The 24,295-nt window shown below is 39.6% G+C and overlaps 1 protein-coding gene across 6 annotated transcripts in view; it reads left to right on the forward strand.

Annotated features, from left to right (window-relative positions):
* ARID1B (AT-rich interaction domain 1B) overlaps positions 1 to 24,295 on the forward strand; it is a 332,937-nt gene that overhangs the window by 244,267 nt on the left and 64,375 nt on the right. For all 6 annotated transcript variants that reach the window (XM_033011608.2, XM_033011610.2, XM_033011612.2 and 3 more), the window contains exons 6-7: positions 4,427 to 4,516; positions 20,526 to 20,705. In XM_033011608.2, coding sequence (XP_032867499.2) covers positions 4,427 to 4,516; positions 20,526 to 20,705 — 270 coding nt within the window. The remainder of the gene's footprint in view (positions 1 to 4,426; positions 4,517 to 20,525; positions 20,706 to 24,295) is intronic.

A 24,295-nucleotide genomic window follows, 5' to 3' on the forward strand; every position in this document is an offset into this window, starting at 1 on the left:
ACCAGCGACACATCAGCAGCAACGTTATGTTTCCTTAACTCTACTAGAAACAATTCTCCTAATAATATTTTTTTTTTGATTCAGGGTGACATCAAATGGTTAGTTATAACTGTTTGTAGGTTATAACCATTTGTAGGTCGACAAATAAGGTCAGATTTTCTGACTTTCTTTTCTTCTCCCATTTCTAACTGATGACCCTACAGCTCTTCAGTAAGAAAAAACCTGTTTCTAGACTGTAAGTATAAATATTTTCATTTTTGTTAGTCCAGGACAAAAGGTGGTCCAGTTTCTTAGATAGTGTTTTGATCATCTTCTGTATTGACTAAGATTCCTTACTTTGTAATCAGCCAATGTCATTAATCCAGTCCTAGCTCTTCATTCCTAATTTAGACTGAGAATTAATTGTCCCAAAGACAACCCACAAGATCTTTAAATTCTGCCTTCCCTCCAGCCTAATGTTCCCCTTTCAACACAGCCTGTGATCAGTCTCCCACCCTTGTGTTTGCCAGTTCCTCACACATCTTAAAATTCCTGTGCTGATATCCTTCCTTCCCTCCTTAACTAGTAATTTCCCTGGGGGAACCTGTTACCACCAAAGTGCTTTCTTGATTCAGTTCTTCAGGCACAATTCTGTGAGATGTTGTCCAGCTGGTACAGGGTACCAGGACTGAGCATCCTCCAGTGTCATTACAGTGATGGGAGCAGAGCCCTCAGGATGTTTCAAAACGTTACTGATTTGGGCCATAATTCATCATAAGGACCCCTCTGCAGCAGGATAGCAAAGGTCTGCTCTTCCTTGCTGTGTTGGCTCTAAGGAATTTACTTTTTATACTTTAACTGCAGATTTCATGGCTGTTGTCATAATGCAATCGCCATTTAGTACTTCTCTCAATCCATCTTTTCTAAAGGTGCAGTGTGGTCTCTCCTGACTCTATTTCAAGCATAGGTTTTCAAAGTCTTTTGCAAAATGTTTAAAAGCATTTCTAACGTAATTTAAGAAACAGAAAACAAGCTGACAACTGTGCTATTAAGCATTTTTAAATTCTCTCACCTCTTCAGCTGACTTTATTTTATTAAAAAAAGCAGACACAATATTAGGTAGGCTGCTGGGTTTGGTAGTTTTAACAACTAATTTTGCAAAAAAGCTATATAAATTTTAATATAATTTTGCTCCTCTGTTAAACGTAGGTGAATACTCATGTGGCAGCATCTATCCTTTTCACATGCATTATCGTATTTGCTGTGATTATTGCATAATAAAAATGTTGTGAAACGTTCGTAGTATTCACTTTGCATACGTTTTGTCAGGTGGAGTATCTCACCAGTGTGGCAACAATACTATACAACACATGGGAAAAGGTCATCTCTGTTTAAGCTTCCATCTGTGTATCATTGGGTTAAAGGAGTCAGTAGTCTGTCAGTGAAGAAAATTGTTTTTTTTTTCCTCTCTGAAATAGCTGTAGCATTTATGTTTAAAAAGAAAAGAGGTTGGTTTTCTTTTGTAGATTTTTTCCTTCCCTAATAAAATACAGAAGTCTGTTCATGTATTATTTAAAGTGTCTTCCAAGAATCCCAACTACAATACTGGTTGAAAGAGAGAAGGATTAATATCATTTAAAGGAAAGAAATGGAAAATCTTTAAGGTCATTTCTTTTCATGACAAAGAAACTTAAAAAGCATGGCAGACAGGATCTTCAAAGGTTTTTAAAGTCCTGTCATCAGCTCCCAATCAATAGGAGTTAGATACCCAAATTAAGAGTTCAGTTCAAGTCTTCAAAGGTATTTGGGTGCTTAACCTTCTTTTACCTTTCAGATCACTTCTAAGGATAAAAGGGCAGTTTGACTGAAAACATTTTGTTACCATACTTTCATGTCCAGCACCTGGATACTTTGTAGCACCTGCTGATAATTAGCAAAACAGACACATCTCTTCCGAGTTTGTTACATGTTAGAATATGTATAGAGTTGGTCTTGTTTACAAAATTGTTTTCCTTTGTGAAAACAAAAATTTGCTTTAAAGTATTTTTAATACAGAAAAAAATCAGAAGTAAACTTTAAAAAGTGAACTAATAAAACAGCATTAATGTTTGCAGAGGCTGATAATTTCAGTGAATTTGCAAAACTCCTGAGTCTGTATTCCCTAAGGATGCAGATGAAAATGATTTCTTTGAAACAGGTCATACACACACTATTCTACACTTTGACTTTCCCAGTCTGTGCTTGGACATCTGCCTGTGCAGGATAAGGCTCCTGCCAGATAACTGAAGTTATTATCAATGTAAAAAATTAAAGACTGTGTATAAATGTATTCAGAATGTGTTGCCTAGCATAGATCTTCCAGGCACTATTAATATCTCTCAGAGTTTGCCATGCCTCCACCTAAAGGGGGATTCCGCTGGGAGCTGTGTGGTGCAGTCAGGACTACCCCTGCCTTTATTATTTTTTTTTTTTAAAGTATTTGTAAAAACTGTAGATGGTTCAGATGTACTTGAAGTATTCTGTCTGATAGCAGAGCCTCGGGCATACACAGTGGAAGTGGCAGTGCCCCATGTTAACATGGAATTGCTGTTTGTTTACAGTCTTGAGTCACTGAATCCTTCCTGTCAAGCAGAAAGCATTCATTATAATGCAGGCACTTACCATCTCCACAGTCTGCTCTTGAGTGACATCAAAACATAAGCCGGAATATTATTGTCATATGCCTTAGAGTTCATGAATGGGCCATGGATCCCAAAGCCTCAGGCACTGAGTGGCATGTTTGGTCTTTTGGAGGAGCAATTCTGCCTCCAGTCCAGCATTTGCATCTCTGAGACAGTTGTCACAGCTGCTCCCAGTAATGTTGACTGTCAAGTTTTTTAGTGCAAATGCACCTCATCTGAATAGCTAGGCAGTGGTTATACTCCACATTTTGCGCATTTTCTTTTTGTTCTTTATTTATTTGGCCTTTCTGTAGAGTCGGTGCCGAGAGGCCTCAGCACCCGTTATTCTGAGGCTGGGAAGCAGACAGAGCAGAGCAGACACATTCGCTTTCCTCCCTTTACATCCAACTTGGGGCCCTTTATCGCTCTAAAGAACGAGCAGCCCCTGCTGCCCCCCACCAGCCCGGCTCCCCGCGCCAGGGCCGGCCGCAGCATTCTCGCTCCCGCCACTGCGGAGGGGCGGCTGCTGAGCCGGAGGAAATGAGTCTCAGCAGGCACAAATCTATCGCGGGTGGTTTTATTCTTTCCATTTCTTTCAAATGGAAAACAATCTGAGCAGTTTCTGAGGATGAGGGGTATAAATCTGTCTGCTGCTATTTATACCGCGCTCGTCACTGCAGTGTCTAAATGCTTAAAATACATATTTGCTGCCTAACCTGAGGTGGTCTCCAAGCAGTTTGGGCTGTCAAGTGCAGGTGCGTCTCAGACCAGCAGCTGAGAGGGGTCCCAGGGTACATCCGAGTCTCATTCTTACTCCCGCTCAGGCTGTGGCAGGTTGGCTGTTGGGCACGAGGCTGTTGGGGTATTGTGGCAGTGCAGGGCTGGGAGCGTGGACCTCCCTGCTTGACGCTGGTGACCTGCCGAGTGGTGACCCAGAGGAGTGACTTTCATCAGTGCAATAAGCACCTGCTTTACTATCCAGTTATGTTGAAAGGGAAGATTTTGTGTTCTAAGATTCAGAGACAGCACTGAGTGCTGTTCTTCTTCAGGCAGGTAGACAGCAGTGGATAAACTGTGTGGGTGTCTTGAACGAGGCTATAAAAATGGGTCTATCTGTTCTGGGTGGATATTTTAATAAGCAAATATCTTCCCTTTGCCTTTATTTGAATAATAAGATATCCCTTTTATGCCTGAACTCTTTCAAACATGCTTCACTTTCACCACATGCACCTACATATTACTCTTTATTCCCATATTCTACATGGACATTCTAATAATACTAAAACCACTGATACATTGAAATTCTTTTTAAACTATTGTTGTTAGTCATTTTTGTATTGACTGAGTTTTTCATTGGTAATATTGTTGGCAGCAGTCCATGTCTGCCTGGCTGGAGGCCAGTTTAAGCTCAGCAGGATGAGCCCTATTGTTCAGCAGACTTGGATTTTGTTAAACTCTCTAACAGAAATATGTGTCAGGAGATTTGCAGCTATAAATTGGATCATGTTGGTGAGGTTGGGAACTCGCTCAATACGAAATTGAACATTTCGCCATGCCTGTTGCTAAATATGTTTATGCATGTTTCCTCCATGGGTTTCAAAAAAAAAAAGGGGGGGGGGAGGAAGAAAAAAACCTGGAAAAAGCTAGACCTGTTGAGCTCTGTATTTACCTTATACAGCTGGTACTTTCTTTGATGTTAAGTGATTGAAAAATGCAGCAAGGCTTGGTTTTGTGCATTGCAATGTTAAAAGCATGTCTGTTTTCCCTTTTTTCTCTGTGTGTTACAGGTAGTCAGATGCCACCGCAGCCTCCTGGCAGCCAGTCAGAATCCAGCTCCCACCCTGCCTTGAGCCAGTCACCAATGCCACAGGACCGAGGTTTGTTAGGTGTTGGGGCTTTTTTAGTTGGTGCCAAATGCAGCCTTCATTTTAAGTCACACATGAGCAATGTGAGATTTCCTGGTATTTCTTTTCTTTTCCCAGGGAAAATAATGACAGTCCTCATTGTAAAAGGCTCGGGGGGTTTCCTTCTATGGGGAAAGAGCAATTGAATAGCAGGTTTTACCAAAATATAATTGGAAACAAGGCTTTCTCAAAATACAGTGAATGTCCAGAGTATAAAGGCAGTTTGCTGTAAATACTTGAGTCATGTCTTAGAGAATTCAACTTTTCATTGTCTATCTTGGCATTAAGATGTATAGAGATAGTGCTAGCTATGAGCACTGCAGTTTTGCTACTGTTCTTAAAATTCTCATTTCTGATATCTTTGCATGGACACGATAGCTAGTCCTCTAGCTGTTTCTAGAATTAAACTATATTTATATTTAAAGGGAAATCAACTACTTAGGTCAAATGGTTCAAAAATTTTGAAATCTTGGAAGGGAAAACCTTGCAGGCAACAGAGCTGTTCTAAAAGGGTGCTTCCTAGCAAGTGCTCACAAAAATAAACGGAGGTGTTTTTTTTTTTTTCTTTTTAATGTTACCATTATAAACTTTAAGCCCTTTTCCTTTCGTCTCCTTCCTCCCTAGCTCATGAAAGATAATTCACAGCTTTGTTGCATGTCCATACATACAATCAGCTGCTGTAAACTGGGCATCCTGTCCATGCAGTGGTTAACATGTGCCAGCGACAAGCTTGCAAAACAGACACATGATAACTGTGATAAACATGGAGTTATTTATGAAATGCCCCTCCTAAAATGTCTTGCTACCAGAAATATTCCAAGTAGCAGCATATGGGGATACCATAAATACTAGAAGTTTTCTCACAGTGAAGCAAGTTGAACTCACAGAATGACAAATTTCTGGGATAGCATCCAGGAGGAACTTAAGAGGACTCACAAAGAAGAGGAGTCTTAGTTTTTTGCTGTTTTCCTGCGTTGGATGTTCCCTCCTCCAGGAATGCTGATTAATGAGAACATGAAACACAGAATTCCACTGTCGACTCATTGTTTTGTTTCCCTTTCAGTTGTTCTTGATATGCAATTATTAGTGCAGGGACTTCTTTTCCCCTTAAATTTTTTTTTTAATAATGTACATGTTTTGTGAAAAAAGAATGACCTCAGTAGCCGATACATATATATGATGCTTTGTGAGACAGAATATTAACAAAGCAGAGGGAGTGGATCAGATCGAGGTTTTAAAGACCCAAGCATCTCATAAAGATGTTTGCATTTCCTGGCCCAGCTGGGTCTTGGCACAGAATGTTACACTGCCCAGTAATAATTATTTCTGCAGTGTGTGTTTCTCACCCGGCTTTGAGGGATGAGTTAGGCAGGTCTGACAGAGCGGGAACGGTCAAACCTGTCTGATGCTGCTGCAGAACAAAACTGGGGGTCATTGTGTGGTTGGGAGAGGAGGAGGGTGTTCAAAAGTAAAACAGAGAAGACAGCTGCTATAACTGGGAAGTCAAACAAGCAAATAATAGAGAAATAAAATACACAGATTGATTTAGTCTGTTTTTTCCTCTGTACAGGAGGGTGAGAGTTGTGGTTATGTTCTTAGAGAAAATGTGTTTGGGAATGTTGCAGTTTTTCCACTCTTCATATGCAAAATCTGGTGTAATATGCATGGTCCTTGCAACGCAGCTTGTACAAGAAGACTGTTTGTTTCATGCAGCAGATATGAAATTTGTAACTAGCTAGGTCATATTGATTTTGCAGAACATGTTCCCCAAAGCTCCTCTAAAGTCTGTGCTATACGCGCATAAACATGCGTGCATTCCCTTTTGCGCCCTGTCATTGATTAGAGGCTCCTTTGAAATGGAAAACTTCACCTTTTAAAAAGGCTGTTACATTAGTTGATTCCTTTGCTTGCTTGAACTGGTTTCCACTGAACTTGAAGAAAGGAAGGAGGGGGAGTGATGGGGACTCAAAGGGAAGATGCTTGTCATTTACTGATAAAAACCTGAGCAGAAAATCGTTGCTGCTAAGGACACCTGATCTATTGGCATCTGTTACAGTAATTTAAACTCTTGGCTTACTGATACACTTTCTCCCAAAAAAGAAAAGAAAAAAAAAGAAAATGAAAACTAAAAACCCAGAGGCCCTACATAGGATAAGGTAATGTTTGTTTTAGCACTTTGTATAATACTCCTTTCCTTGTTTAGAGAAAGAGTTGAATGAACAAAAGACTACTAATTATTTCTTGAGCAGAATCCTCCATTCAGTACTTGAAAAAAGTGTTATATACCAAATATTGTGAAGCTTGATTGACAGGTGGAGTCTGAGCTGTAGCACTTCTTCATGCTAAACCACCCTTGACCCATTAAGTTTACACTTACTTATTTTATTATGAACATGTTTGATTATATTTTACCCTACTTTCCATGGTTACTCAGCACCCAGCTGGGATTTTTATGTTTGCCTGCCTAAGACTATACATCCACCGTCATACAGTGCAGCATGAAGCAAGGAGCACATTTTTACATGTACATTCTGTGTGTGGAAGGAAGGGAGTGGTAACATATGTGCATATGTACAGTATAGGAATTTCTTGGGGGACTGGATTTTTTGAGCTTGCCAGCTTGCTTTTTATATAGCTTATTTTATCCATTTTGTAATAAGCATAAAAATGCTTACTTTTTAAAAAAAATTTGAAGATTTTTCATGTCCTGCTCAAGCTCTAGGACATTTGGACCTGTGTCAGCGTAAGTGGAGCGTGCTATTCTAGGCAGCCCACTTCTATTCTCGTCCCAGAATCGATAACTGGCCACTGCTGTTTGATGCCCAATCAATGAAACTTTCACTTCTACCAACACACATTGTCTACCTACGCAATAAGAAATTGCATGTACTTTTATGTGTATAATCTATGTCTCAGCTCACATGTCTTTGAAAGTACTGGAACTTAAGTAAGTCCCGTACACCTTAATGGACTGTCAGAGCCCAAGAGCTCTGGAGACAGAGGGAGCAGACTGTGCAGGACTGGGGTCAGTGGTCTCTTGGAGAAGCAGGAGTGGCCATGGCCACCCACTGACGTGCATTTAACTGCTGCTGAATCACAGCAATCACCATTACTTGGGGATACCACATGAAAATGTAGTCACGACTAATTAATTAGTCACTGAAACTTGCTGTGCTTTTGAGGGGAAGGGGCATGCATGTTTTGCTTTTTGTTTCTGATACAGCTACTCCAGGCTTTTCTTTACTGTGATCAAAAGTAAGGGTTTGGGTTTTTATGTTTATTGAAGTCAAAGCTTTTTATAAACTTTAGTTACATCAGCCCCCAGAGGTAGGGTGGCAGTGATACCACAGCTGTCATAACCATTTGGCAAATAATTGAGGTATACAGTTGCTTGAGCTCCCTGTATTCAGCTGTACATACTTACCTCATCAGTTTGGGTTTTGGAAGCCGCACTTTGAGGATGTGCTTAGTAGCCAGAACTGCTCAGTGGGTTAGAAGTTATTTGTATGGATCAAATAAAAACCCAGCATATCCAAATTGACCCCCTAGTTCAGTGTCTTGAAGCTGCAGTGTGGAAAAGAAGCCTTCCATCCCAGCCATTAGCTTATACTCCCACTCTTAATTTTGTAACCTAATGGCGATGGCTGGCTGTGTACGTGAATACTCACCTATGCAAACACTAATAGGAGAATATGTGTCACAATAATGTTGAGATAGGCACTTTTACCCCTGCAGAAATGATTGGTTCCTTACCTAATTTTGAAAAAGCTTAGAAAACTTACCAGCTTCTCGGTAGTATTTTTCATGCTTATGCAGTTGGATAGGTACATGTCAGGTTTCAGTTTTATATTAAAATAGTGAATTGGGAGCTCCTGAAAACCATTGAATTTAATGGAAACAGTTAATGACTTCACGTTATTACTCTAGCAAGCACTCTCATAATGGGGGTACTTAAAGAAGCCTTATTTATTAGTGCAAATGTATATGGGTCAGAATTAATTTTTAAAAAATCTTTAATTGTTTTCCCCTTATAATTTTCACAGCGGTACGTAGTTAAATATTCATGATAATGCTGATGATATGCTAAAGGTCTGAAATAGATCTGGAGTCTCAAAATCAACACAGGTTATTTAACCCTTTTCATCTAATGCACCATTGGGGACTTGCTCATTGAAATCCCAGAGCACTGGAATAATTAGAAGATAGTAATGAGGATTTAATTAGTCCTTGAGATATGCTGAAATAGGACCACTGAGAACTTTTTCTGTTTGGACATGGATTGCAAGCAGAATTGATGCCGTTGCAGCTGCTGTGATGTGCTGGAAAATGTATTCCATTGCTGGAGGCAGTTTCATGGCACCATTCCGTGCCTGTCAGATCTATATGGAAAGTGCCTGGAGTAAGCACCTCCAAAATTGTTGACTAGTAGCCTTCCTCTTCTCCGTCACCTCCTTCCAGTACCTTTTCTTTTTTCTTTTTTTATGTCATTCTTTCTGTTCTAGCTTTATTTCTTTCTGTTGTTGACATGATCCAGCTTTTGAGGCTTGTTGTACAGTTGTATGCTCCATTAAAAACATATCACAGCCAGGCACAGGGAGTAAGAAACTGCAGGCTTGTAGGAGTACAGGTGTTATACTAAGCAAAATTCGGATCTTTTTGACACAACTGCTTGTAAGCTTTATCCTCAGATCTAGTCCTTATTTAGTATTAGATCTTCACAGAAGTGATATTTATCAGTAGCTGCAATGTAGTAAATTTAAATAGCTTTTTTGGCAGCCAAGATGTTATCCAGCAAGAGGTAGTAACAGATGGGATGTGATCAGGCATTTTGATGTTCTCTTTGTGCTTCCCTATAAACACTAAGTAGCAACTGAATTCCTGTAACTACAATTTCCTAATTTGCCCATTAGATTTCATATAGGTATTTTTCTCCCCTTTAACTGTTTTCTGGGCATGCTTATTTGCACGCAGTCATCACATAAATTCCACTGTCATGTATTTTCTTCTAACAAAATATAAATGTTTTTGCTTGTGTGGAAGACACAGAATACCAATCGGGTGGTTTGTACCTACAATTCCTGATCAGATTTATGGCTTAATACTGACATTTGATGGTAGAGATTCTTTTCCCTGGAATCTATTTTCTTCCTTCTGGTTTCTTTTTTTAAGAAGAAAATAGATCTAAGAATTCTTATGGCAACAAAAAAAGATACTGTAGTTTGCTTTTAGATCTTATAAAGGCTTTTTCCCTGAGAATACGTTTTTTGCTCTCATTTGGGGATTTGGGATCTATTCAGAGCACTGAGGAGCTAGAGAATAAAATGATTCTTGTCATTAAAATTCTTCTGCTTGCCATGTTAACAATGACACCACTTAAGGTTAAATCAGACTTGGTAATAAGTTTACTTGATGTAGACTGAAGTATTTCTGGCTCTTAAAGAAAGATGCTTGAGACATGCACTGAGTGCAAAGCCACAGGTATGTTGGAGTGCCTCTTCTGCACACAGCGTTCTCCAGGTGGGTCAGCGCGGAGGAGCTGAGCTCCAGCTGGTATGCAGGAACGCCGTGCCAGGCTGGGAGGAAATCTTCATCCCCAGAAGACTGGGGTTAGAGGATTTGTGCCTTCAACAGCCAGGAAAGTGCGTCATGTAAGGAGAAAAGGCAGGTTTTAGTTGAAACTGTCACACTGGCTCTGTAAAACATATCTTTTTCATCTCAAGTCACGTGAGGAACTAGGAACAGGATGCATAGGAATATACAGAGCTGATCTGTATGTGGAGGCAGAGCCAAGCAGTGGAGCCGTGTGCTAAACTTCTTTGGTGACTCAAAAAGTTACATTAGTTTCTCAATTTGGTGAGCACTAAGTTTATCAACAGTCTTTAAAAAAGATCAGGCCATCTTTGGGGTTTGCCACTGTGTTTTTAATTTGATTGTAAAAGTGCAAGTGAAGTGCACTGAAATGCGACATTGGTCTGATGAGCAGGTTTTTCAAATATATACACACTATTTTTCTTTGCTGTTTTAATTACAGAAACACTCTCAAGACCCCCATTTTTACATTACAGGAAGCATTACAGGAAGACCTGCTTTTCTTGCCTAAAAGTATTGAAAATTACATTACTCTCCCAAACCAGATTAATTCTTAAAGAAATCCGTTGCCATTTCAGGATGCTAGTTTCAGACTGTACTTGGATTTCAAACATATACCAGCCAGTCTCAGCTTTAGGTTGATCTGATTAGTTGTGGCTTACACTAAATATACAGCAGTATGGGCCATCTGCAAGAAGAACTGAAGGAGGAAGGGGTATGATTTACATGTGATAAGCCATGCTGGGAGAGAGCAAAACTGCAGAAATAGGATTTGAAGTAGGTAATAATATCTGTACAATCAAAACCCAGAGTCAGGTCTCCCAAGTAAATTTTGTATACTAGCAGCTGGTCATTGCTTTCTTCTTGCTGATGTTAAATCTTGTTATATTTGGTGATGAATCCTTATTTCATTCTTTAAACTAAATCGGGGATTCTCTTTTTGAAATTAGGGAGCAGGATTGAATTATTCTGAGAGAGTTTATATAGTTGCCATCAGAGAGACTTCTCAATAGAAAAGTTTCCACTGACTTCATTAGGCAGCAGTCAGATTCCCTGCCTCTGGGCTCAGGGAGTGAGATAAGCCAGAAGTAGTCACTGATGAAGAACTTGACAAAGTGACAGTCGATGTTCCTGGCACCAGGCTCAATGTAAAGTTACTGTGTACGATCCCTGTCCCTGGGACTGCTTCCCATCATGGCCTGTAAACTGGGAGCCGCCTGTGGTTTGCCTCTTGAACAGCACCATCGTTTCCAGGACACTCTGCTCTCTCAGTACCTAACTTAACCTTTTTTTTAAGCTTCTCTAAAAATAAAGAACTTACGATCTAAGACCCTTTGTGTCTTTTAAAGTTAATATATAGGGCAGTGAGCTGAAATCTGTATAATATATATATTAATAGCTAACACTGGATAGTTCCTTCCATCCCAAAGGATCCTAAAAGGCTGCAGAATAAACACTCATCAGGGAACAGCTGCAAATCAAGCAAGGGAAAAATCAGTTAAATCGTAAATCATGGTAAAATAAGATCGAGACAAAAGCATTTTGGGACTGAGGACAACACGCTGATTTTGTATTTTTGAAAAAAAAATATGATTTATTTTATGTGCATGCAAGACAGAAAAGACACATCGTATGTATTTTAGTCGTATCCACAAAATATATATATATATATCATGATATTCAGTGTATGTACTTCATGAAAAGGAAGATCTGAGTTGATCCATGGAACCTTTGAACAGGAGTATCCAGGGAGGGTAAACTTTTCAGACCTGAAATTTAGACCATTAAGCCTGTAGGCCTTGCACATTACGCGTTGAAAAATGCCGTTCCTTCTTTGCTCTCCTCCATGATTTTCATAAGTATGCAAGTTATTAGGGAAACTTAGACAAATGTTGATTGTATAAAACAGACTGACTCCTCAGGTTTTTTCTTGTTGCTGCTCAGATTAATTCCAGCAGCCCAAGCTACCTACTGAAATCAAGGATTTGCTTCAGGGTCAGTTGGGAGAGCGGGGTGGGGTGCTTTTGTGCTGCAATACACCATTACCCTTATTTTTCAAGCACCGTAGTAAAAGCATCTTGTGTAAGGTATGTTACAGTAACAAGTTATGTGTAAGATCCTGGATGAGCAATGCTTTTTTTGTTCTGTCTGTGCATCAACATCTCCACAAATGTCTTTCATTCTCTGCCCTCAGTATAGCACTTAAAATTTACATCAGAGAGCATTACGCAAGGTTTGCATTAGGAAAGCTTGGATATTACTTCCCCAGCTACCATCTGGGTAATCTGTCTGATCCTTCCCCAGATTCTAATTTATCAATGATAGATTATATGAATTTCAAGGCTAGGCAGTAGCAGAGGGAGGTTTAGAGGTGGGAAAAATTTAAACATTATTGCATGCTATACATAGGCTGGGTTTTGTAATATCAGAGAGAGAAGCAGAGGAGATTCAGCCAGTTAACCTAATAGCACAGCTGGTAAAACACTAGGGGGTCTGGGTTAAAACCTTAGCTAGGTCATTAGTTTCCATCTTCCCCAAAGCTATTCAGATTGTGAAGAGAAGCAGTCAGACAAATAAACAGTGAGGAGACTGCAAGATAGATATTAAAGCATAATAAGAAAATACTTCTAAAGAAAAATAAAAACCAACCCAGCACTTTTTCTTAAACAGAACATTGATCCTTTTGTGAGAAGGAGAAATACTGCAGTGATCTTTGCAAGAAGCCCCAGTTTTGCTAAGGTGATGTTTTCCATAACTGCTGTTTCACGTAAGCAAAGAAGCATTCATTGTTGAATGGGTGTGAAGAAATGTGGTGGTTGTTCTGCAGATATTAGCAGATGCCAACGTGAAAATAAATTTTCCGGGTACCAGTGGGAAACGATGTCACTGTTACTCTGGCCCAGAGAACTTCAGATATTTTTTGTGACACCCTGATGGACTTGGAAAAGACAAGGAGGTTTTATGTGGGCTGAAAAAAGACCTCAATGTAGAAATTAGATTTTTTTTTTTTCTTGGTTAATGAGGAAACAATAAAGAGCTTTCTCCTAAAAACTATCTGAGACCTTTTTTAAAAATGCAATGTGATTGGAGAAAGAAATGAGGATTTTAAAATCTATTTTTAGCTCTTACATGAATAAAAAACATATTATCAAGAAGATTATTAGCCTTCATGTTAGCAGCTAAAGAGTAAGCCTCTTAATTTGTCCTATGTCAGTGGTCTCAGTAAGTATTTTTATGCTGTTACCCTTTAGTAGCCCAAATAGCTTGTCAGCAGAAGTGTTCACTTGGTATCAGAGACATTAGCACAGATCTGATATATTCAGTACCTAACTGTTGCCCATGTCAGTGCTGCTGCTTGGTACACATCCAACAGGTTCATACCAGAGCCACCCAGAGATTTTGTATTGGAGCAGTGCTGTAACTTAGCTGTGCTAAATGTGGATCAGCTTGTGAAGGTGTTCTGGTTTATTTATTTATTTATTTATTAACTGATTGATTAATTGTTTGGCACCTGCCTACTAACTGCCATCTGTTTGTGAAGGTGTATTTTTTTACCCACCTATTAAGTGGACAGGAATATTGAGAATTAGTATTTGCATCATCTAAATGAAGCTGATCTACTCATGCTTACTCAACCCATCACCCTGTAGTGTATGTTACTGAGTTGGATGTTCCATGTATGACAAACGTAGGTTTCATATGTGCAGTCACTAGTCCAGCTGGGCATGTTTTAGTAAGACTGACTTCTGGAAAGTGAGAATAAGAGCTGAGGTATCTTGAATATAAAGAAATCTTCTGCCTGCTTGCTCTAGAGGCCAGTTTTCTTATGCCACCCACATGGTTTCACTTGAATAATTAAGGTTGTGTTCTGGTACATGGGTCAAACCTTCCCCAATTTCTTTATTGCTGTTGTTTGTTTAGACTTGTATAAAATTTTTGTCTGCTTAGATTTTTTTCCAGTATTTCAATCTCTCTCACTGTGTCATTTTAAATGTGTATTTTAAATAGCACCTTAGGGATACTTACCATACCATTCTTTGCCAGTGACAGAAAGTAGTTTATGGCTAGGTAGAGCTGGCCCCTATAAGCAGTGGCACAACAGTATTTTCTTATCTGCTGCAGTCTTTAAGTGTCTCACCTCCAGGTTTGATCACACCATTTGAAGGTGTTTGTTCCAGTACCATTGACAGTCTGTGCACACAACCTGGTTGCATATTTAGGGTCCTGGTATCTCAGGCTTACATGAGAGTAACCAACTCTTTCAATTACTAAAACACTTCTGTAATGTTTGAATCTTGTTCTGTTGGATGTTTCCTCGCAGTGCTCTGAGGTGCTGACTGTGGACATGTTTAACTGGGCAAAAACCCAGACACTGTTCACTAGTCCAAAGACTTCCTGAGCTGTCCTTGCCATCTGAGACAGATGGGCTAGGGAGAATTTAAGTTTAACTGTTATCTTCCTGAGCATTCTGCTGTGCTAACAGGTTGCCAAATTTTACTGTAGCCACTGCACAAAATACTGTGTTTTGTTTGCTTAGCTTTACCCTGCCACTTCTGTCTCAGTGTTATTTACCCATGGACGAGCTACATTTGGGAGTCACCGCTTTAGATCCATCTCAATTCTGTTGTATTTGCTGGTGAAAATCCTGAGATAGTGCATACAAACCAAACAGCTGTCTGAGGAAGAAAAGTCTGCCAAAAACTGTCATGGGTGTGCAGACATTTGCTCTTTTTTCTCAAGGGTACTGGCCAGTGCCTTGCTAACATGCCAAGCATTGGAAATTTGTGTGACTCCCACAACACGCAAGTTTTTCCCTTGTAGACTGTGAAAAATACCTCTTTTCACATATTTAATTTGAGCTGATTAGTGAGTAGAGAATTTTACGTTTTTTTTTTCTAATTATTTAATGATTAGTGAATGCATCCAATTTCTTTCTGCTTTTCTCATTCCATGATTTTCAGAGTAATAAGCCTGTCTGGCTCCTTCTTTAGCCTCTGCCCTTGAACAAGGGGAAATTCCTTATTCCTTACTCAGAAAAGTTCCTCAGTTGTTTTGGTCCCATGCTGTGTCACTAAGCGTGCCTCTCTAGAAAGAGTGATAGCTTGATTTATTTTTTCTTGTATAAGTTCTTTTTTTTACACATTGTAAGTTATATATTTCCTCATTTTTAATTTATCAAGTACATAATTTAGTTATGATCTGCTATCACTGCAAACTCCAACGTTTTCCTGAGCTTAAAATGAGTAAGTGTTCCATATGATTTCAGGTTTAATTCATTCATGAAAATCATTGCACTACTTCTGGCTAAATCAAAAGACCTCTCATTGACCGTGGGTTAAGTGTGTGCCAGTAGACAGTTGCTGTCCATCAGCTGATATGCAATAACTTGTTACTTTGCAGTGACTTCCTTTGTGTTTGAGCTCCTGCTTTCCTGGAAAGGTTTTTTCATATTCAAGCCAAGACCTTAAAATATCAAAAGAATCCATTTCAGATGTTACACCAACAAGCCACCAAATTTGGTGGGTGTTTTTCAGGGTTAGTGCTAAGGAGATAGTGTTCAAAAAACAGATGATCTTGTATTGGTCAGTGTACAAATGTAATTAAGACAACTTTCGTGCATAATTTCACGAAGCTTTAGTAATTTACTGTTGTTTAGCTGTTTTATGTATACATATGCATAAGGAAAAAACAAAACGTTAAATGTTTTTACAAAGGCATCATAAATGGTATTAGCTATATGATGTACGTAAAATAACCAGTTGTTAGTACTGTGTAGGACGAGGCTTCATTTTTGTCTTTACCTATATCAAAGGAGCAGAAATACTTCTATAATAATCATTACCCATTTTATATTATTTCTCTATATTTTGCTAAGAAGAAAGAAGAAAAATATACTGCTACCTGCCCATTTTTAAACCGTAGTACATATGTTCTATTTGAACATGCAAACATATTTTATTATAGTTATGGCATGCTAATTGTTAATAGTATGCTGCTGTTTCATTTAGAACCAGGAAAGTGAAAAGATGACTCTACAACTCTAAATTGAGTTTTAATAAAGACAAGCATTCTTTAGGTACATAAATGTAGTATAAAAAAATAACTTCTGAATACTTCTGGCAGGCTCACTTTATTCAGCTACTCCTGAAATAGCTTAGTTTGCCAAAATCCACTCAAGTGTTTTTTCAGTAAGTAATCTCTTGTGATGGCAAGTAAAACATCATGTGTACCTCTTTTATCACTAATATTAAGGGAAGGGTGTAGATTTGTTCACTGATGAGCATGTTGCCATTGCAATTTTTAAAGTCTTAACTCATAGGTGTTACCTAGCAGTTTATTTAAAAGACAAAAAAACCTGCCTTGTTGTCAGAGAGGTGGACATGTCAGATGCAGTCTGGCTGTTTAATCAGTCCAGTGCCTTTACTCCAGTGCAGCTCTAATGTAATCCTGCTTCACTTCTTTAGAAAAGCAAACTTTATCTTAGATCTAATTTTCTGGAAGGAAAATTTATTTCTTTTTGTATCGGTTATAAAATGAAGTTGAACACTAGGGAAAATGTGTGTAAATAAGGAAAAATGAATGTATGCCAGCTGCTCCCTTTCGTTTCTGATAAGATTTCTAGAATTGTTGTTGTTTTCTCTTTATGATGCAAGAATGTTAACGTCTTGACCAGGAACACCTTTTTTCTCTAAGACATCTGAGCCTTCTGCAAATATTTGAAACACTTCAGACTCATGCACTGATCTCTGAATGTTCACTGAGCTCTCACCAAGGTAGATGAGGGTGGACTCCTCTTTCTTGTAATAGCATCCAGATCACAGTAAGGACCTGATCTTACCTTCTCCACATCACATCTATAGCTGAAATGACTCCTCTGCTCTCTGGAAGGAACTTGGAGCATGTCCTATTTTAAGGCCATGCTTCAACGTACCATATAGTGATAGAACATAATATGGCACAGATAGTCTTCCTGAATTTCAGGTCTCCTTTTCTTTAATTCTTTACCTATCCATGCTTCAGAGAAGATAGCAAAGCCAACCTCATTTGAGAGGGATCTCACACCCTATGGGATGATGAAACTCATGCCTCATATCAAAGGCTGATAAGGAATCTGTTCCCTTGTCGTTGTGTTACATCTCTGTAAACTAAGGCCAAAACACGAGTTTGAGTAGTATCACACAGTTGATCTCTGCCGCTGGCATGGTTTTGGCCGATGCCTGTAAACACTTCCTGAGCCACTGCCCAAGGCATGGACAAGGCAGCACAAGGGACTGCGCACAGGAGTCATACTGGTAAGACTACCAGCATTGAGTGGAAGGGTTTAGCTGGATGGACACAAGCATGCTACACCGCTCTCCAGGCCAGGGAATGGTCCTGGCGAGTTTTATTTATGGCTGTACATATAGCCACACAGTCCTCTCTATAGCATGAGAAACGGATTAGAAGTTTCCTGAAGAAGAGGTCATTTGAGTGGAAACATTCATTTCACTTATTACTCTGGTCCCTTCAGGAGCCCTTCTGACAACAGCAGAGCTGGCTAGAACTGATGTTCTCCATGTTCTCCATTAGACATTAGTCCATGTTCTCCATTAGATTCAACAACCAGCAGTCCCTATACTGGAAATCACTACAACCCGTACAAATGATAGCTTTTCAATGTGGCATCCATCCTTGTGGTGTTAAGAAAAGTACTGCCTGCGATAATAACTGGGTTGAAAAACCTTTATCACTACCACAACATTTGGAAAGTTATCTCGTATAGATTAAAAGGCCCAGGGCGAACAGAAAACCCTCACTTCTGTACTAGATGCAGGAGTAACTTTACTAGCTTTATAATAAAAAACTTAGTGGGACCACTACAAAATTTTTCATTTAAATGGATCCCACGAGTGTGATATATATGGTGTATGTGTGTCAGGAACGTGAGCATTTATTTCATACAGACATACGATTGTATTAGGTTTCTAAATCAGTTACAGCACTGTCGGCAGAAGACATAGGCTTTGTAATAAGATTTGTGTGCAGAGTGTAACTATTTTAAAAATTGAGGGGTCTGTTTCAAAATAAAGCTAAGTGGAGAAGGTCATATGAGCTTTTCTTTACGAAGTGTGGAGTTTTCCAACTGGTACAGACCATTTTCCAAGCCACCATTTCACCCTCAGTTATTTGCCGTGCCACATGCCAGTGTGTGTGGTCCGGCTGCCTGCAGGGCAGGTACTGGGCTTTGACTTTGCAGTTCAGGTGTGATCAAATCCCTTGTCTTGGGGCTTGCACAAAGATCAGGGAAGGTCTGTGCACATTCTGTCAAACCTTGCAGTTATTAGAGTTTTAGCATGTTACGGGTTGAGCTGTTTGTGTCACGAAAGAACTGGGCAGAAGGGGATGCAAGATCATCTTGGCTCTTGCTTTTTCTCCTTACAGCCTGTGGCACTGAGCTTGTTGTCTCTCTGACAGGGTTTTAGTGGATGGGTAAGTAAGCTATATAGCAAAGGTTTGTGGCTCAAAAACTGTTCACATGCCTTTGGACTCAAAGCCTGATCTCTGGTAAAGTACACACCACCTTTCATTTCTACGTCATAGATACTGTCCCCTTTCGTACAGCGCGTTGTCACCAGTGTACAAGCGGGGAGGCCAACCTGCAGAAAGGCAGGAAGGTCATTAGCCCAGTGTCACCTTCCGCATCGGTATGGGTGAGAAACTTACTCTTTTGAGTTCAAAGCATGCTAGTTGGGGCTGTGGTCCCCACAGAGAGACCCCTGAACCACCTTGTCGTGGGTGCTGTAGCACCTCAGTGTTTTCAGTTATGAGTTTGACCATGTGTCTACACATGGCTCAGAAAAAATTACCCTTCTTCATTAATCAGGCATTCAGCGTTTGGCCTGTGTGATGTTTGATGCTAACCAGTGGGAGAACACCCTGGCCCTTTGGGAGAGTCATCTTTCTGCCACCTTTCCCTCCTCCTGTCACCCATTTCTGTCTGTCTTCACAACCTGTCTTTGCCTCTCTCCCCTTTTCTCTTTTTTTCTTTTTCTGATCTTCCCTTCAGCAGCTTCCAGTTGTCCACTCGCTGTCAGGGGGTTTTGCTCTTACCTTTCCTCTGTTCCCTCCCTCCCTCATGTAAGCAAAGGTGCAATCAGTGCTGCCATGAGGCGTGTCTCTTGGCTTTCAACTTCACACATCCCCGCATGCATGCCACTAAAATTAATGGAGAGGAGTGGAAATAGGCGCCTTCCGCAGATAATGTTTCAGCTCTCCGTGGCCTCACACCGCGGGCGCCAGGATTAGGCGTGGGGTGGGCCAGAGCACAGGCTGGCTGGCACACGCGGGCCGGCGGGGCAGCAGTGGGCCGTGCCTCCCGCCTCACCGGGCGCCCCGAGCCGCCGGCGTAGGTACACTCGCCTTCGGCCTCGCAGAGAAGTGTGGGGATGAGCTTTAATATACAAACAGAACAGAAAAGAAAGCAGATTTCCTTCAGGAACAAGAAAAAAAAAGCTCGCCCTCTTCTCAGCACATCCTCTTCAACATTGAAAGCAGCACCAAAACCATTCAGGGTAAAATGTTAGAAAACCAGCATCCCTGCATAGACGTTTCACGGGCAAGATTGCAGGATTTTTCCCAGTTCATGAAAACTTAAAAACTCCGCCACGAAACCCTCTTCTTTTCCCATTTAACAGGCTTAGTTCTGTTCATTTATATGAAGCTTCTAGATTTTATAGCATTTGACTAGGTCTCTTGCTGCAGCTTTTGAACCTTAAATTAAATTGGGATTCATTGATACATTTACAAAAGGGAAAAAGGAGAGAATGCAATACAGATGTGCTGGGGACAGACCAGAAGGAGGACCTAGCACACAAATACATACCAAAACGACTTTTTTTTCCTGACTATTATGACTAGTCTTCACATAAAAGGAAATTTTAGCTCAAGAGAGTTTGTAGGCAATAGGAGTATTTACAGCGGATTTCTATATGCTGAAGTTACACATTTTGGCATCAACGTATAATTTTGGAAGTTATGATACTCCCACCATAGGTCATCAAGCAAATTCCTTACTACTTATTAGGTAATGCAGATAATTGCCTTTCATTTTTTTCTTCATAAAGACTGTTCTAATTTTAAAATCAGCAGCTATTCGTAACTAAGCAAGACAGCCCTATCTTTCTTTTGCAAGTACAAATTTTTGAGCCTTGTATACAGGTTTTGGTTGTTGAGACAGCTTTGCTGAATTGGAGATGTGTTTGTTTCTGTTTGTATGAACAATGGCAATTTAGTCTGAAATTTTTAGTCTAAAATTAACTAAAGAGGGTTAGGGATTTTTGATGTCAAAGATTTCTTAAATAAAGAACAGTTACCTTGAATATTAACTCTTGCTTTGGCACTTTTTTCTGTTTAGGTTTTATGGCAGGAATACAGAGGAACCCCCAAATGTCACAGTATGGACCTCAGCAAACTGGACCTTCCATGTCACCACACCCCTCACCTGGAGGCCAAGTGCACCCTGGAATTGGTAGCTTTCAGCAGAGTAATTCAAGTGGTACTTATGGGCCTCAGATGAGCCAGTATGGACCACAAGGTAAAATGTTGGCTGGTAATACATATGATAATTTTTATATACATATATATATATATTTATAAAATACATAGGTATTGTATCTGTAGGTAGGTATGTGGTTTCTTTAAAAAAAAAAACAAACACCCTCCTTAAAAAAAAAACTAAACAAACAAAACTGTCATCCAGAGATGGAGTTGCGCCTCGTGGAAGAAGCTGCTTCTGTTATTAGCACCTTTTTCTGTATAAAAATAGTGACCTTACACTGGGCAAGGAAATGATGAGTTTGTTGCATTGCCAGGGCCATTGTTTAGGAGCCCAAGCATGTCATCTCTGCAGTGAGGCTGTTTGGCTAAGCATGGAAAAAGGGTCACAGCACTGATCCCAAAATAGGACTTCTTTTCTTAGATGAAATCCCAAGGCCAATCTGAAATTGCGTGGTGACTGTGAGGGTTAAAGTCTTCTAACGAGAATAATAATACAGTGGCTACTGTGGGAATATAATATTGAGCTCTAATGCATACGGTTTGTGAATCTTAACTAACCCTTCAGACTGAGACAGACAGTTCCTTTTATTTTGCTTGTTTGACAGAATTGTTGAAGGACTACAACAAAAATAGAATACACAGTTTCTGCCTCTGGACAACCTTGAACTTGTCTATTGTTTTGCCGTTAATGGATAACCTTTATAAAGTATGCATCTGTTTAGGGGTTTAATGAAGTTGAAGTCAAGCTACAGAATATATAAGGGGCAGTATTTTCTTTAGAGGTGCGTAAAGAAGCTTTTCTATTTCAGCACTTCCTATTATTGCTTCCTTACTTAAAACGCTCAGAAAGGACTCGAGCCAGAGATGGGAAATTCTGTAAGGGCTCTATGGCTTACCCATGCTACCATGCAAGGATGGTTATTTTAGTGTCTGGAGTTTCTGAGAACTAGTTCTGATGTTTGTTTGCAGGGAGCCTTGCTGCCTTGTGCAATGTTCCTTTCTGTTTCATCTCTGGGTAGCGTTTGTTGTAGTGTTCTGAGTACTGGGCTACAAGCCAAGATTTCCCAGTTTCTAATTTTGGCTCTGCCTTTTACACCATCTTTCAACTTAGGCAAGTAGATTCATTTCTCTGCTTCGCTTTCCTTAACTGTAAAATGGGGCTAGCAATGCCTTATAGCCATGTGTGAAGATTAATTACCTAACTCCAGTTGACTGGTGCTTTCCTTTTATTTGGAAAGCATTTTGTGGCCATAAAATGCTGTCCAAGTGCTTATTTTTATCTGCACAGTGAGCAACTAGCTTAACTAGTAAAAATCCAGTGGATTTATGATGTGCTATCCTGACTTCCAGCTGTACTGCTGCTGCTGAGATTCCGAACCATGGGAATAGTGGGTGTCAAGTGCAGTAAAACATTAGCCATCCACTCTGATTGAATGGAAAGGTTTTTGTACTAAATCAATGCATTTAAGAAACACGCCGAATACTACTTTCTTTTTTTGCTTGAGTTCAGCAGTTCTTTTCCTCCCTCTGTAGATGAAAGTGCCTATGTAATGATTTTATGGGTCGCGGTCAGGAAGAAATGGCTATTAAAAAGTGAACTTGAGGGGCAGGAAGAAAATGAGCATCATTGTCATTAACAGGACGTTTCAGAAGGGTCTGATGAATAGTGTGATGGATGAAAAGCGTGTTGTTCTGCCGGCTCTTAGAGAGTACCAGTGATCCTGTGCACTGGTCATCATAAAATTAGGGCCCTGCAGACTTTCAGCTCTACAGGTAACAATTAGAGCTGAAGAATACTATGTTTTCACCAGGCAACTGTGACCATTAATAAAATCTGGGGATGAAGATAGTCATATTTAAAAGTCATGTATTTACCTGAATTTAAGTTTTTAATAGCATTTTTCATTTTTAATGAAAGTAATCTGTAATCAAAACTCTTAACATACCCTCTTACAAAGCACAATTACATGCCAGCAGTGATGAATATATAATGTTACCCCATTTGCCTTTTATTGCCAAAATAACAAAGATATTAAAAATTACCTGGATTGCAACCGAGTTCTTAAATTATTAAACTAAAGTAATTCTCAAGGATTTTATTTGCTTTCCATGTTTTGTTCACATAGACCTTCCTCCAGAATATTGTTAAGCATAGGCTGAGTTTGACAGGACTGCTTGTATTTTTATATATGCGTCAAAGCATTCTGTGGCATCAAGCTTTTAGTTTGAATGCTAGATTTCACTGTGTGCTGTCCTGAAAACCATCGCTCAACACTAGTGTCCTTTCTCTGCAGAGGAATTGCTGACCATAGTAAACACTACACCAGTAAGTTTGAGTTGGACGAATTAGCCCCCAGTTCATGAGAGCAGAATGATCCATTTCATGCATATGGTTGATTTATGTGGTTTTCATGTGTTTACATGACACTTAGATCTATAATAAGAGTAGAATATATTTTCCCAGGAAACAGTTCTGTGCTGGGGGCCTAGTGCAATCCTGTGAAGCCATTTCCTACAAAAATAAAAAATATCTTTGGCTCCACACTTCTGTGTGTCTGTGATAAAACACAGGAGCATGCAGTACAGAACATTAGTTTTAATTTTGTATTAAATCCCAGCATTTTCCTGTCCCCAAGAATTAAAAAAAAAAAAAAAGCAAGATTTTAAGTTGTTACTGAAGGAAACAGTGTCTTTGGTTTGTATTTGGACAACATCTAGCTTGGGGGCTAATGAAGCTCTGGTCTATGACCTGAGCATCAAACTGCTGCCACAGCAAAACATCCCTTGAGTGCACTCTGGAGAGCAGTTGGATGCTGTAGTCTGTTGGGTCTTTTAAGACTGGGGCAGAGAAAAACTCCCTGTGGATCACTAAAACATGTCAGAAATGCATCCTGCCTCCCTAACTTTTCTTACTCCATTCAGCAGTAAAACTGTTCTGTTTGGGTGTAACAAAGAGAGAAACCACTGGTGAGTGTGTTTGAACCACAACCCCAGAACCTAGCAGTAAGTTAAACTCCCTTTTGTTTATGGTAAAGTAATATGAATTGAGCATTTGTGCTTTGTAACCTTTAATGTTGGATTCATTTCACAAAAGCACTTTGCTATCTGGCTCCCACTGATTTTAATGCTAGATTTTAATTAAAGTGGTAGCATCTTAAGATGAGGTGCCATAAGTATCTCAAGAGTCTGGACCTCTGAATCGAGACACACATATGCAACAGCCTGTGGAGTTAAGACTTAAATATCAACTGTATCTACTCAAGTCCCCTAGGTAAAATAGTTTCAGAGGAATTCAGAACAATACTTTTAAATAGTTTGTACAAGAAAAACTTGATGGTTGAATGCACCTGTAATAGTATACTATTTTTAATACTGTGAATCTGACCTATGTCTCTAAAACAGAGATCAAAATTAACAGGTAGTTCTCAAACTTTCCTCTTTTCAGCTTGCCTAGAAATGGCAAGATATCAGAGCACTTTGTTCAGCAAACCTGGACAAAGTGGACCAGAATTTCAGCTGTAAGTATGAACATCTGTCTTTGGCAGGTTGTTAGTAGGCTCTTTTATATTTTATCTTCGTTGCACTTTTTTTTTCTTTTCCTTCATGATTCCAGTTACTGCTCTGTTT

Source organism: Tyto alba, unplaced genomic scaffold, assembly GCF_018691265.1.
Source record: "Tyto alba isolate M040663 unplaced genomic scaffold, T.alba_DEE_v4.0 Super-Scaffold_22, whole genome shotgun sequence".
In the NCBI taxonomy this organism is placed as follows: domain Eukaryota; kingdom Metazoa; phylum Chordata; class Aves; order Strigiformes; family Tytonidae; genus Tyto; species Tyto alba.